Raw genomic sequence first — 15,169 nt, 5'->3', positions numbered from 1 at the left:
TTTAGGTATTAATAATGTTTGCCTATAATTAAAATGAACTACAGAAATTTTAACTCCTAATACTTACAATTTTTGTTCACAATAGAAGTTAAAAATAAAAAGATGCAGAATGCAGAAACCAGCAGAAACGTCAAAACGCGCGCAGAATTTCGCGCCAATTTCGGCCCAGCTCGAGCGGTCGCGGTTATAACGGTACGGAACGCTATTCAGCGTTGAGCGCTTTCCTGCGGTTAAAATTTCGAGGAAGGCTTTGTGCCACTCACAGGCATTACCAAGCGTCAACGCAACGCAGTAGCCATGGTGCGAACGAAGGCGGACGGTGCCAGCCGAGGTAAGTATGAACACCGTGAACAAGCTGGTTGCACTGTTCACAGATAAGGTGGTTTTCGGACAACAGCGTATATCTCTTCCGCAGCTGTTGGTGCGAAGTCCTTCAGGAAAACTTTGAGCAGTCCCGGAGCTGCCAGTTCCAGTTCCAGTTCCAGCTCACCGGGTTCTCGAAAGACCAAAGGAGGTATGTGGCCCGATATGCGGCTGAAAAGCGTAGCAGTGCATTGCTGGGTTGATGAGTACGAGAGAAATCGTGTGACGCTTGCGGTCATATTTTCTCGCCGAGTGGTTTTGGGCATTCGTGCCCAAACGTGCGTTCGCCTTCCGTTTACGTGGCGCGGTTTCTGCCAGTGGTCCGTAATATCCAGTGGTCGTGTTATAAAAAAATACTTTTCCTTCGATTCTGTTCGTTTATCACCCGTGACAGCGAGTGGTTGATAACGGAGACTTTGCGTCATGCAAACCAGCGATGCAGGCCGAAAGGAACGAAAATTTCAAATCATTACTTAATAGAGCCCCGGCTCACTGGTCGAGATTCGGTCATTTCAACAGGTTACGCGGCACTTTTTATTTCTGTCCAACGGATCACTGCTTATGAGCGTTCCATCCCATTTAGTTCTAATAGCATCGCATTCTTGAGATACTTCACATTTTCCAGTCTGTCTGTCTCCAACCGTTTTCCCTCAAATTTGGGTAGTACATGGTATAATTAGTAGCGTCGTATATATTCAACAGACGCGCCGACTCCGTGGCGGTGTGAACGGCACCGGTTAGTTTAAACACCAGAACCTATATGAAACACCCAGATTTGTTGCATCGCAGCCCCGTAAAGTTGCCGTTGTACCACTTCGCAACCGCAAATTATATACCGTGTCCTGCATAACATTCAGTGACTTTTGCATTAAATGCTGTTTACCACTTTAGAAAAAGGTAATTTGACTAGAATCTGCACTGAATAGTTATCTTCTGGTAATCAATGTGCACAGTGGCAGTTTAAAAATTTTGTTCAGCCACGTACATCTGCCTGACAAGGCTGTTCACATTACAATCCACCTGTTCTTGCTCGCACAAGTAGGTGCTTTGAACAGCAACGCCTTCACTAATGCAAAGTTTGTCAATTTCAGATAAGTATGGCGGTGGCAACTCTTACTGTCCACGGCCAACTCCACCCTGGCAGAAAGAAATTTCAGGGTTCCTCGTGAAGACAAGTGCCTCCGAAGATGAGAATGGACAGCAGCCATCTGAAACGGCAACTAGTTCTGATGCATCTGACAGCAGCGCAAGTGGCAGCTCATCTTAGTAGTTACGGCTTTCTTGTTTTTACTTACTGACTCATCCTGCAAGTCATTTCACCATATGTGCTGTATATATATGCTTTGCAACGGATTGTGAATAAAGAACACTACAGGCATCTGCAACATTCTGCATGCTTTCAGTTTATTCTCTCACCACTCACACAAAGCAGAAACGGCCTGGAGTGACTGAAGTTCACTAAACTATCCTCATAAGAGAAGGATGGGAGGGGGAGGGAATGGATTTCACTTAAAATTTAAATGAAATAGAAAATCTTGTTCAGAATGCAAAAAAAAAAAGAAAAACCAGCTTTCTGCCACACACTGATTATCACAACAGCTTGCATTTGTGTGTATGTATACAAAGTTCAGCTTCAGTACAAGGCTATCTGTGTAGCATAATTGATGCAGACCATTGAGAAGGGGTTTCAGAAAAACTTTTTTTTGATCTGGCTTCCATCTCCCATGAACTTCTCATGCCCAAGCAAACTTTCCCTTCCATTACATCTTTGGCTTGCCACACAGACTATAACGAGCACTACAGCGAGCGAGGAAAAAGACAGCAACATCGCCCAAGGCAATGCTCCTCAGAGAAAAATGCTTCGAAACCACCACACACTTTACTTCAGGGGATAGAAAGTGTGGTGCATGTACCACAGTCTCGTCCTCTGAACGCTTTATTAGCACCCCCTTTATAGAACGAGGGAGTACACTTATGGTCAACACAAAATTATCTACCAGAGCCAGGCACTTTTTATTGTGCAATCTTTAGTCTTATTGAGAACATTCAGCAAAAGCGTCCTAAACAAAACAGCTGGCTGGATAGTTTCCCAAACTCTTACAGCTTTCTGATACTGCGTCATTAAAATCATGTAAGGCATAAGCATGCTGAAACAGCAGTCTGTGCTATCTAAAGAAAAAATTTTACACACAGCTGCCAACAGAAGCTGGCTGCCTAGATTTTCTTTTACACGTAAGGGCTGACCAAGTCACATCCAGCCACCTTTTGCCAGAACTTGCCAAATGCCCTGTCTTTTCTCTAGAGGGGGCAATACACTATTGCGGCTGTCTGAGCTCGAAGTATCACATCCACCTATATAATAGTCATCGATCAGACTCATTTAATAATGTCCAAAGGGAAAGGAAATAGTGTCATGGTAGGGCCCATCCCATGCCCCACAAACAACAGCAGAAAGAGCAAGTCCATACGCTTTGTAACTCTGGGCAGCTTGCGGGGCTGCCTGGGCGATACACTGTAGAGCACTGTGGGATCACGCATGCAATGAAACAATCGGACACAAAATAAAGAAATCCACCGGTATTGCATTGTTCCAAGCTACAACTATTTAGAGAAATACCATGCAACCAAGACCAGACATGGGGAAAAAAGAAAGGTGATGAGAAAGGAACAAACAGAACAAAAGAGTTCAGTAATTTAAAAGCATTTAAAGCACAGCACAATTTGTCAAACTAGAAGCACTGCAAGACAGACGAGTTTGCCACATCGCTTGCCACCTATCGGATTGTGCGCTGATCGATGCAGGTGAACTCAAAGCGAAATGAGCAAGAGTAAGAACGCACACATGCATAAACACATTCACGGAGGCAACAAGTAATATACATATGGGAGAGCAGTGTGCATGAGATCAAAACCATTCATTCTAGTGTGAAAAGGCAAAGCTAACAAGGGGGGGGGGGTATTGAAGACACGACACGCGAGTGATAATCAGGCGAGAGTAAGCAGTGCCTCAACAAAATGACTAAGTACCACGGCAGAAATGACATGCTGAAAAAAGAGAAGGGAAAGAATGGAACAGATAAAAAAAAAGTTTCAGAAACCACCAGATTTCAGCTACATTAACAATGTCTTCAATGTCTTTCCTTTGCGTCACTGCCAAGGCTGCAAAGACAACAAATGGTCCGCACACAGACGACTCCCGCCGTCTCTTTTTACTAAAAGTGCTGTAAGAAGACACCAACAACTGTGCTTGTAACATGCCCAGATAAAAGTGAAGGCGAGAATGAAAGATCGAGGAAAAAAAAAAAAAAGAACAGCATCTCTTGTTCCACCTATTATGTTTCTTTATGTACAAGGCAGCAGAGATAAATGTATTATACACAGGGAGGAAAGAGGCGCAGTCCATTACAGCGATCACATACATGGCATAGAATTATCGAGGGGGGGAATAGCAAGACAACAAGAGGCCGCCGTCACCTCTGTTGGCTGTAATAAATCAGGATATTACTCTCATGCCTATGACCTTGCTGTTCTTAGCTTCCAACACTCCTACAACTTGTCATTTCCTTTAACCTGATTATTACAAGAAAAAAAAAAAAAAAACCTACTTAAAACAAAACACAAAAATAAACTAGGAAAGACTGGTACACAAAAAGATGTGACAGCAAGAGGAAAGAACAAACTATTCTTTACAATTTGTACACTGTTTGTGGGAAACCACACACAAAAGTTTTTTTGTTGTTTTTTTATGGAGAGGGGCCAGGAGAAAACCCTCAAACATTGACCCTCTCCGCTTCCAAACTTCATCCACTGCGAGCACGACCAGCAAGCTCCTTCAGACATGCACTTGTCTTGCCTTTCTTTCATAATTCTGCCCTGCATTTGTGCTCGATGACCACGACTTGCTTGTGCAACCGCCACTTTGCTGTGACTTGACTGTTTGCTCAACGTGGATTTCCAGCAGGGATGCACTTTCAATCGACAAGAAGGCTGCGGTGTAATGTGCCAGCTTCCAAAGGATGTGACGTGGCTGGGTGAGAGGCAATACTGCCCAGTTTTTTTTGTTTAATAGAAAAAATTTAATTTTCCCCTCTGCTCTGTTCCTCAAGTGACTGGGACTACATGTACTCGCATGCGTATCCAGCAGGCACATTCATCAACATGTGCCTGACGGTATACAATGTTAGACGTAACAGAGGTGTGAGGCCTGCAAAGGGGCAGTGGCATTGAAACAAAAACCTAACTCGCCAGCGAGCAACAGTTTCTGTCAGAACCAAAGAATAAACTAAAGAGCGGGGAAAAAAAAAGCAATTATTTAACAAAAAAACAAACAAGACCTTCTCTCTTATGCCAGGCGGGCAAATGGATAGCAAGACAGCTGGAAAACTGTCACCCTCCGAGGAAGTATTACACCAGTGTTCGGGGCCTCTTTCAAGTGATCCAGATACACCCATACGCACACATCCAAGAACCTCTATACTGCTGGAAATTTCGCTTGCCAGCTCTTTTCAACAGCTGCAGTTGCTGCGAAGGGGGAAGTGGAGGAAAAAAAAAAAAAAAACAGTGCCAACACCTCCAGCACACCACTGTTGGTCAAGTGTTATGCATTCACAAGACAACTGGCAACTTACAACAGCACTTGTCCATGGGTGTGTAGTAACTGGCAAGACAGGTCACCCGGATAAAGAAACAAAATGGGGGAAGGGGCTTGGGGAAGGCCCACCGACTTTCAACACTGCCATTGCACAACAGCCCTAGCAACAGTTGGGCCAATGCGAACACCTCCATAAAACACTGCCTCCTGTCTCTTCACCATGCGAGTAAGACTGCACACCATGTCTGACACAGCAGCAGTGCGTGCCCCCCCCCTCCAAACCGACCGAGTGTCAAAAGAGAGATGGGTGATGAATTGACCCTTCTCTTCTTCAGCAATCTGGGTGGGTTGAGAGGTGTGGTGGGGAGTGTCCGGTATAAATAGTGCGGTGCCATCAGAAGGCCGAAGACGAGATGTGTGGCGCACCAGCAGCCGCTGTGGCATGCGGGGGGGCAGCAGCACAGGGCACACTCTCCTTGGAATCAGAAGGGGATGTCCAGAGCAGCGTGGCCTCCTGGTCCGGTGTGGCCGAAGCCGCCAGGGCCAGTCACTTCTGGCGCCCTATCTTTTTTTTCTTCTTGAAGAAGCAGCAGCACCTGGGAGGATGGGTAATGAACTAATGATTAGCTTCACAACTGCTGTGGGCCAATTTGCCAGAGAATAACAATTCGTAAGCGACCTATAGGGAGTTGACAGACCATAACCATTGCTCCGACTTATTAATTGTGAGGAAGAGATACATAAATTTATTTACTGTGATTTCATCTTTGTAGCTAAAGCAAGATCAGACAAATTTAAAACCTACCGTGCCACTAATTTGTTGAGAGCCCTGTGTTCAGTGTGGGGACAGCAGCAGCTAATTTGTAGTGAAGAAAGCCTCTCTTTCTTTGGTGCATTTCGCATGTTCTAAAGGACCTCCCTGCTTTCATCTGCCACTTAAGTGGTCCAGATTTCCCTTGCCTTCTGTCTATGAAAGGCACTGATCTGATTCCTATGATGCTACGATTCAATTGTCAACAGCAGCATATGCACATTCAATGTTCTATGTTCATTTGGATGATTGTCAGGGTTATCATTCATTAATCAAAAAATACAATGCAGGAAAAACTCATAAGAAAAATTGTATCTGACACCAATTCTGTAAAACCTTGACACCCTACTGACGAAGTGGCGCGCCTTGAAGCTTTCTTGAGTGGAAAAGGAGGAGAACAGTGCTGCCCCTTAATTTAATAAAGACAGTGTGCTTCAATACCCCTCGGCAATTCCTATGATACAATGTTTATTGAGTAACACAATTCCACTGCAGTGAATCTGAGTGAGGCCAAAAGCAGGGGTTACAAAATATTCACCCTGGAATCTTTCCTCACCGAGTGACCACTTCATTTGAGGTACGGCATTGTCCACTTAACAACCTTTACATGCACGCGACCAGGGGCTCTATCCAGTCACTTTAGGCAGACGTCAAGTGGTTAAGCCAGTGCACAGAATGCCCATCATCACAGTGACATCATCACATTATCAGACACTATTAAGTGGGATGTAGGAGTGAAAGCATCTTTGAATGTGATCAATGCAGATACACAGCTGCTAAGAACACTGGCATTGTTGGAATATGGGAACTCACTTGGTATCTGAGACAACCTCCACTTCGACAGGTAATGCAATGGGGGTGTTGGAGTGGCCTGTGGTGGGGTCGTCATTGGCCAGGTCGCCATTGGTAGAGGAAACAACCTGGACCGATCCCTGGGGCACGCCACCTGCCCCGCCTCCCTGATGCACCAGCTTCTCGGCAAGCAGCGTGTTGCCTGCCTGCCGTGGGTTGCTTTGGTCCAACCACGCATTCTTCTGGGGGTTTGACTGCAGGCGCAGAGAGGCAAGCAAGCGTCCAAGGTGGTACTCGAAACACTGGCACGTATCTCAAATGTTGATTTATTAAATGAGGTACTAAGGAACAACAGTGCAATAACACAGAGAGAATGTGCACATGTATACACACACGCACAAGGAAGGAATTACAGCAAAGATGGTACAGTAGCCGCTAAAACTTTTTGAGGCTAATGTGCAATTGACTAGACCTAGCATGAGCACTGACTGGCGGGGCTTCTGTGGAATTCCAGGCAGTGTGATGCTTGAAGGGAAACGAAAGGCAAATGCCGTATATTCTGCACATGGGCTGCATTGTACAAAAGGGGATAAAAAGGGGCATTTCTGAAATTATCCGTGCATGGGCCACACTGCCATTTTTAAGTGCTGCGCTATCTCGCATGATATCGGCGCGGTACATAGAGGCACTGATGTAAGGTGCATCGAGCTCCTCTTCAGTTTGTTCCTTGCTTTTACAATCGACAGTCAGAGGGAAGCTCGTTAAAACCTCAGTGCTGCCACAAAATTTGTAAACTAGTGTCACCCTGCCTCTTGTTCCATCGTGCTTTCCACCGAAATGCTTCTGTTTGTACAATGTATATTGCTTTTCATACTGCACTGCCTGCTGCTAAGCAATGCCCAGCTTAAGATTTCCAAGTATCAAACATACCTTTGTGAAGGAAGTATTCATTACTTCCATGCAGACACTTTCAACTGCAACATTCCGCTCATGTCTCATGCAAAAACTAGTAGTCTTTTTTCATTGTACAACCTTAATAGGATCCGACGTCCAATAGCATCTTTACCGAGAAGCATTCGCTTCTGTGGTGAACCAAATTTCAATGCAAGCTATGCACTCATGTGCCAGAAATAATAAACGATAGCAGGAAAAGCTAAATATAGGCTTCCCACAGTCGTTGCATACAAGTGGCAAGCATGTCTGGTACATATTTAGTCAAGGTCATTGCTGTATGGGCTGCACCTTAAAAATATGGACCAATATTTAAGCAAAAGAAGTGCGGTCATTAGACATATATATAGGACATTATGCCAAGTGCTGGATCATGGTGTTTGAAAGACCTGCATATGACGTATGAAACTGTTGCATGTGTATATACTAGTTTGTGAGACATAACTGGGTGTTGGCACAAAAGTTCGCCAGTTGAAAAAAATATTGCAACGTCTGACACAGGCAAATGCTGTACAAAATTGGGCCATGCAGCTCAGCCTTCACTATACCGCTTTTTTTATACTTTCAACACCTTTTCAGAGAGATAAAAAAAAGAAAGAGCCTAAAATTTACTCCAATCACTTCACAACAGTAGAATTATCTGACCAAGCAGAGATATTTGCAAGAAAATCTAAGGCAATACATTCAGTCATTAAATATTTAAGTAAATAACCCTTTAGCTCCACAACTTACAGCACACGTTCTAACGCCGATTTTAAGGACATGCCTGGTAATTCGGATGCCTTCTACCCCATAGTGCTAATGTATAAGGCCTTCCCGAAATTTTGGATGCTGAAACCCTTCACCGTCTGATTTTCCGGACTTTTAGCCGTGACCGCAGGACCGAAATGGCATTATTCGAAGCCACCACCACTATTTGGATTATCTCGCCGCCTTGAACCAGTGCCCTCACGAGTCGCAAGCTGATCTGCTGGCAGCTATAACCACTGCAACAACACTAAGTCTACCTGCTTTGATGTTCACTATTAGGCTTCCTGCTGATCGCTGCAAAGTTTTTAATCGAAAGAATTCACCACTGTCAGCAATGGTGCTAATTCCGCCTTCGTTATCTTTGCAAATGGCTTTGAAGCGCGGAAAGCTCGGCAACAGGTCAAGCATTGCATAAATTCAGGGTGCCAAAAGTCAGCTTTGCCACACTAGAGCAGTGTTACACGGTCAAGCATATGCAATGTATTGTGGGGTGAAGCATACCACGAGTTGAAAGAAGCCGCTGTCACGGGACACAGTATCTCTTATTTTAGACGAGCGTGCACCCGTTGTATATATATTCTGGTGTTTTACGTGCCATAACCACGATTCGATGATAAGCCATGCCGTAGTCGGGACTACAGAATAATTTTGACCACCTGGAGTTCTTTAATGTGCTCTCAATGCGCGATACAAAGGTGTTCTTGCATTTCACTCCCATCCAAATGCGGCTGCAGTGGCTGGGATTCATCCCCGCTCCTATGGGCTTAGTAGCGCAACGTCATAGCCACTGCATCGCCATGGCGGGTGCCTAATGAGTGTACTGGCAGGCCTTCAGCGCTATATTGGACATGCCTGTGGTGATTTGAGCCATTGGATTGGGGGCAGTAAAATGCATGCATTCATTTTTTTGTTTTTTCAATTGTTTGATATTTCTTAAAATGTTTTTGCTGCCTCTAGGGAGTCTGAAAAATTGTAAATAAAAAAAAGCATGCTAATATGTGCATTGTTTTTCATTCTGCTGCCCTGAGAAAGTGGTTACCATTCAGTAACCACTTTCTTTGTTAATACAGCAAATAAAGCACTGTTTCCACTTCAAGATGCATTACTTGGGTTTCCTGCAGAGTACTCGGAAGTTAAAACCAGCTGAAACCTATCAAAATGAGTATTGAAACAAGTACATTTTTTTCCCTTATTTTTTCAGTTTTCAGCACATGGTTGTGCAGCTTCTATGTGTTTAGTGACATTGCTTTGTTACATTATCAGAGCAGTGCTACTTTACTATGCAATCACATGACAATGCTCTGCAAGGAGAGACAAGCTATGCGTGGAATGGAGCACACAGGTCCCCAACTCATGCCAATGTGGTTCACAGAAACATCAATGTTTTGCAGGCATATTAGTAATGGTCTGTCACGCATTAATTCCGATATGACCATATTGGCTCGTGAAAGCATTTTTCAATGCCCCCTTCTTGGAGCTTGCTGAAGAAAGCATTGAAAAATAAAAGGCTCTGGTAGCTACAAGTAGCAAAACATTTACTAATTTTGCGCAATTGTGAAGCTTAATGTAAATGACATGCCAGCCCCAACTCAAGACAGGTATTCACAGGCTTACGAAAAAAATAGAGCCCAAGACCCAAACGAGAGTTGTGAACAAAACTCTTTAATACCAGGAATAATGCATAGACTTCCATAAAGGTTTGGGAGAAAATATGCAATTTTACTCATGTGCAACCAACCGTCAAATTTTAGGAGGTGAAAATGGCCGTCTGCAATATCAGATTAGCTGAACAAAGCCCTAATAAGTTAACATTGGTATATTGTGTACTAGATTGTGTCGTTTATATATAATCACATGTCTGAATGGTGCTGTTAGTTTGTGAAGATACACAGAAAAAAAATAATATTAATAATTGTAATATTAAACACACGTCTGATTTTTATTTGTACAGTAGCCTCATTTCAACTTTGTGCAAAGCTTCATAAGAATATCTAGTAACTACATGACTGATGGAACAAAAAAATAAAAAAATCATACCATGCATATATGCAAACCAGCATCATTTCAAATCTGTTGGCACACACTAGTCATGAAGCAATTTAAACTGGTTGAATATGGATGCAGGTACAAAAACACAAACACAGCTGCAGATGCACAAACATGCAAAAGTACCACCTAGTATGCAGAAGCAGTGTTAGTAATTCAAAAGCTTAAATTCCCTCATTTAATTAGCAATGAATATGGCAAATGCTGCCCCGCAGCATGCAAGGTCGTTCAGAACCACACCAATACAACCAGTTGTCGTGATGGCTGTATCCACTTCTGCCACCGTTTGAGACATTGCCATGCAACGCCAAGGAAAGACTGAACAGGCAGAGAGACGGGCCGAGGAGAGACAGTGGTGAACCAAGCATGAGAGGATGAAGGGGAAAAGTTTCGCTTGCTTGGCTGCCTTACCCGGGCATTGGTTGTAATGTGCCTTTCTCTGTTTGGGGAAACGATGACCTCCTGTCCTGTCTGGAGGGACCCCACGGGGGTTGACTGAAATGGCAGCAAAGGAGGGCGAGAGAGAGAAAGAGAGAGAAGGGGGCAGAGGACAAAGAAGGAAAGGGGGAGGAAAGGGTGGAGGACCGTCTTTATGCAGTTCCCCATAGGGACACACGGACAGTCTACTGCTAAAAAGCACTACGCCAGAGACTGTAAACAGTGCTGCTATGCAGTGACACACCAGCCAGTTGCGTGACCCGGATGAGTTCCCAAGTAGCCCTTATGTCCCATACTACAAAGGAAGCCAGAGCCAAGATCACGGAAAGATCTTGCTTTCCAAACATTTGCTTGCCCTATTGCGATTCACAGGGCGCCATGCTCCTGCCCTGCCATGCTGACATCTGCTGACGAAAGCGTAGCTGTCGGAGAATTACAATAGGGCAAGCAAACGTTCGGAAAGTTAGATTCTTGCGCGATCTCGCCTCAGAGTTAATCGCCTACCTAGCTATATGAAGCTTTCTCTAATCAGCATCAACAGACATGCTCTTGGACAGAAGGCATGAAGTTTGCTCCAAGCAAGCACAGATTCTACAAATACCACCTAAGAATAGAAGTGTGGAACACAGCCCAGAACTCTGTGTGCAGAAGTTAGTGCACGTTTTTAAACAGCTCATTCCTTAATCTCGCATTCATGTGCACATCTTGGCAAAGAGCTGCTTTTTGGAATAATACTTGGGAATACCAATACCACCATATTGCATATATCCAAAAGTGAAATTCAACTAAATGCAAGCTGTTACTCAATAGGGAGATCCCACTTTGTCCTGGTTAGAGCTGCCACACACAATTTCTGTTTGCCTAGGGACCCTAGTATAGAGTACACTAGGTGCACTTCATTCAAGTTCTTACTTCTGCTGAGCCAGCCAATGTCATAGCTTTGGAAGAAACATGCTTCTACACAAAAATGGCATCTCTATGTTGTACAATGTGACAACTGGTTTGTACTACACTATGTACAAGGTGAAGAAAGCAGCAAGGACTGCACCAACTGCTTTTATATATGAGAACACAAACAAAACCTCAAAAGTACATTAAAACAATACAAGAAAGAAACAGGGCAAATGTGACCACTATCAACCAAGTCAAACAAAGCTAGCATTTCTCCAGTTTAGACAATTTAGTCAACGGTCTATGAAATTGAGGTCCTCGAATCCTGCAATCACCATGGTAAAACCTCAACACATGAAAATGCACAAACTTGTAAAAACAAGATTTAATGATAAGAACTTGTTTTTTTTTTTTTTCTAACTTTACCATATCATTGGATAAACACTACATCGACTGGCCAAATAAATGATGGCCACTGTGGGGTACGCAGAGCTATAAAGGGGGAAAAAAAAAAAAAGCAGAATTATTCAATGATGCCAAACATAAAAACTGTACTAAATGAATATATCATGGACCTTGTGTGTGCTCTTGGGTCAAGCACCTGCACGTCCTCTATCAGTTTTAAACGAATTCTGACACATATTTAAGACTTAGAAACTCTACCGGTACGCTTCTCGCAGATAAAAGAGGCACACTTTGAAGGTACAAAAGTTGGGCAATAGACATGTTAAGTTAATGCTAAGGCGTTGACAACCTGGGCACCGAAAACTAAACTGGTTCATAGAAACACGTATCATGTTAAAATTGTTTAGAACGCTCCTGGAGCTTGCCAGTGTTTTTTCCAAGGTTATCCTAAAGCTGAGGAAAAAAAAGAAAAAAATGTTGCAACCGACTGGCTTTTTACGTTATGATGTTGCCTTCAAGTGGTACAACATTCAGCTCTGCTCATGAACTTTTGCAGCTTGGAATCACCAACCTCACAGAGCAGTTACATGTTAATTTATTAAATTAAATTATCTTACGATCTTAAGTACCAGAACTGATATTGTGAAAAATTGCGATTATATACACAGTGTAGCTAACTTGAAACTAAATCCTTCTTTGCGCCTAAACAGAGACTCGGAACAATGGTATGTGTCACGGCCGCGCACAAACTATGGCTTTCAAACATTAGGTTATTGCTTGCCGAAGACATTAAATAAATTCAAGATTTCTTATGAAAATGTCCGCACACTCTCTAACACTTCTGTTTTAAGCATGCTGTATTAAATATGTTCATAGTTAAATTTCACTTTTTGTAAATATGTTTTCTGTGAATATCATGTGTTTTTCTCATTTGACACCGGCGTTGAAATGTACTTTTCTTTTACTGCCATGCTCCCATAGTGAACCGAGGACGTGGGGCTAGTCAAGCTGTTTTTAATGCAGCTTTTTTTCCCTCGTCCCAACCACTTATGTGAAACTCCATGTATGTGGTAAAAAAATGAACTTAAACCATGATCTGATTATGATGCACGCCAAACTCCGGATTAATTTTGACCACCTGGGATTTCTTAACATGAACCTAAGTCTAAGTACATGGGCATTTCTGCATTTCGCCACCATTGAAATGCAGCTGTCGTGGTCGGGATCAAACCTGCGACCTCAAGCTCAGCAGCACAATGCCATAGGTTGACATCTTGTTACACGGTATCATGCAGCTTACTGTCACCATAGTCACCTGTTAATATAGTCACTGATGATGATGTGGAGAGAGAAAGAGAGAGAGAAATGACTGTTCTGACTTGTGAAAAAAATACGGGTAAAATAATTAAGTTCCTGAAGATATATCTGCATGCACCACTCTGCAATGCGAACTGCCCCTGAACCGCCACCCAAAAAATAAGTCTGTACCACACAGTTTTGCAAGGCTAAAGGACTGATACGCATATGCAGACTTGCTCTGTGCCAAGTGAGGTTAGAAGCAACGCGTGCAACACTTAAACTTACTATGCTGAGTGGTTAGAGTGCAGGGAAGATGAAATGTGCTTACTGTGCTGAGTAATGAAGACTGCAGGAAAGAAGAAAAGAGCTTTGGAAGTAACAAGTAAATGCATGACAATACGACACTTCCACCCCATAAAATGTACAGTAGAATCTTGATGATACGATCACGGCTAATACGAACTTCCGGATGATACAAATTTTTCTGTGGTCCCGGCCGAGCCCCATTACTTTGCAACGTGCTAGGGAACGGTTGTTACGAATCGATTTTCGACCCACGTTGGTTGATACGAATAAACGCCGTCCCATCAACGGCCGTGAAAGAGAACAGCGCGCAGTCACGCGCTTTCTCTATTTCTCTTTTAGTGCGGAGGTGCGGACGCGGCGCCGGACAGCGCGGAGGCCGCGACTGGGCGCGAAGAGTTTGAAGCGCTGGCGCTTTTGTCGCTTTTGTGCTTTTCCTCCTTTTCCGCGTGCCATCGGCCGGACGGAGTGGCTGCTGTACTTCGGGCCGCGTTCTTTGTGTTTGCGCCATTTTGCCTAGCCGCAGCAACCGAGATACGATCTCGGCTGATTCGCGCGGCCGTACGCCAATGCACGGAAGCCTCCGTTGGCGCGTCTTCCGTCGACTGCGTTATCAGTGCCGATGGCACAGGGCGATTGTCTGTTTCATCTGCCGGAGTGACATGGTGCAAGATAGCGCGGCACGTTAGTCGGGTGCACCTCCGCTTCTCCCGCTAATTGCCGTATTTTTCTTGCCGTAGGAGGCTTGCGCTTCCGTATTCCGAAGGCGTGCTTCGTCCAAAATTTCTTCTCCAACGAGCGACGATCCATCACTAACCTGGGAGCTCTCAGTAATCCGAATTCTGCGTGTCAAGTGAAGACACCGGCGTGGTTTACGAAGCAGACAACTGCGGTTGCCATCTTGCCTCTGTCACAGCAGCAACCAATGGAGAGACACCTTTCAGCACGGCAGCCTAATCGGAGGCCCGCTTTCATCGGAGGGCCCGTGTGACTACCTATTGCAGACCCGCGCTTCTTTTTTTTTTTTTTGCGTTTGTTACAAGATGGCGACTACGGATGAATTAAGAAGTGAACGGCGAAACCTTGAGCTTTCGAACGATACCAAGATGGCGGCGCTCCCCGCATTTGGCTAGTTTTAATTGTGTTTAGATGATACGAATTTCGGCTAATATGAATATTTTTCGTGACCCCGTGAGATTCGTATCATCGAGATTCCACTGTACTTCTTGTGCACTAGCACTGTGCTCTGCCTTAGTATTCTGCATAACATGGTTATCATTAGAATATGTAAGGATCAAATCAGTACAGTAACAACTATAACTGTGAGTGTTATGTGAAAGCATTTTCACTGACTGCCCTTGAGAGGTAATGTGCCACTCTATGTTAAAGCTGTGCTGACAGAACACCAGAGACAATTATATACAAAGATGAAACAAGAGGCAACATGGATGTGCTCCTCCTAATTTAAAACATGGGAACCCCTTTCTACACCTGTTCCTGGTGGAGTTGCGAAGTCTTGCAAGCTGAAA

The 15,169-nt window shown here is 44.0% G+C and overlaps 2 protein-coding genes across 2 annotated transcripts in view; one reads left to right on the top strand and one right to left on the bottom strand.

Annotated features, from left to right (window-relative positions):
* Positions 1-128: 128 nt before the first annotated feature.
* LOC119442924 (PCNA-associated factor-like) lies at positions 129-1,748 on the top strand. Its single transcript, XM_037707994.2, has 3 exons — positions 129-331; positions 416-514; positions 1,455-1,748. The coding sequence occupies exons 1-3, from the start codon at positions 298-300 to the stop codon at positions 1,628-1,630; spliced, it is 309 nt and encodes a 102-aa protein (XP_037563922.1). The 5' UTR covers positions 129-297; the 3' UTR covers positions 1,631-1,748.
* The window catches only part of LOC119442922 (casein kinase I-like), a 52,339-nt gene continuing 38,913 nt past the window's right edge, over positions 1,744-15,169 (bottom strand). Inside the window, exons 8-10 of the mRNA XM_037707990.2 lie at positions 10,716-10,799; positions 6,579-6,811; positions 1,744-5,550 (exon numbers count right to left, since the gene is read on the bottom strand). Coding sequence (XP_037563918.1) covers positions 5,502-5,550; positions 6,579-6,811; positions 10,716-10,799 — 366 coding nt within the window. The 3' untranslated portion in view covers positions 1,744-5,501. The remainder of the gene's footprint in view (positions 5,551-6,578; positions 6,812-10,715; positions 10,800-15,169) is intronic.

This window comes from Dermacentor silvarum, chromosome 2, assembly GCF_013339745.2.
Source record: "Dermacentor silvarum isolate Dsil-2018 chromosome 2, BIME_Dsil_1.4, whole genome shotgun sequence".
NCBI classification, from domain to species: domain Eukaryota; kingdom Metazoa; phylum Arthropoda; class Arachnida; order Ixodida; family Ixodidae; genus Dermacentor; species Dermacentor silvarum.
Note: the sequence above shows the minus strand (reverse complement) of the source record. Positions and strands in the feature narration are given on the sequence as shown.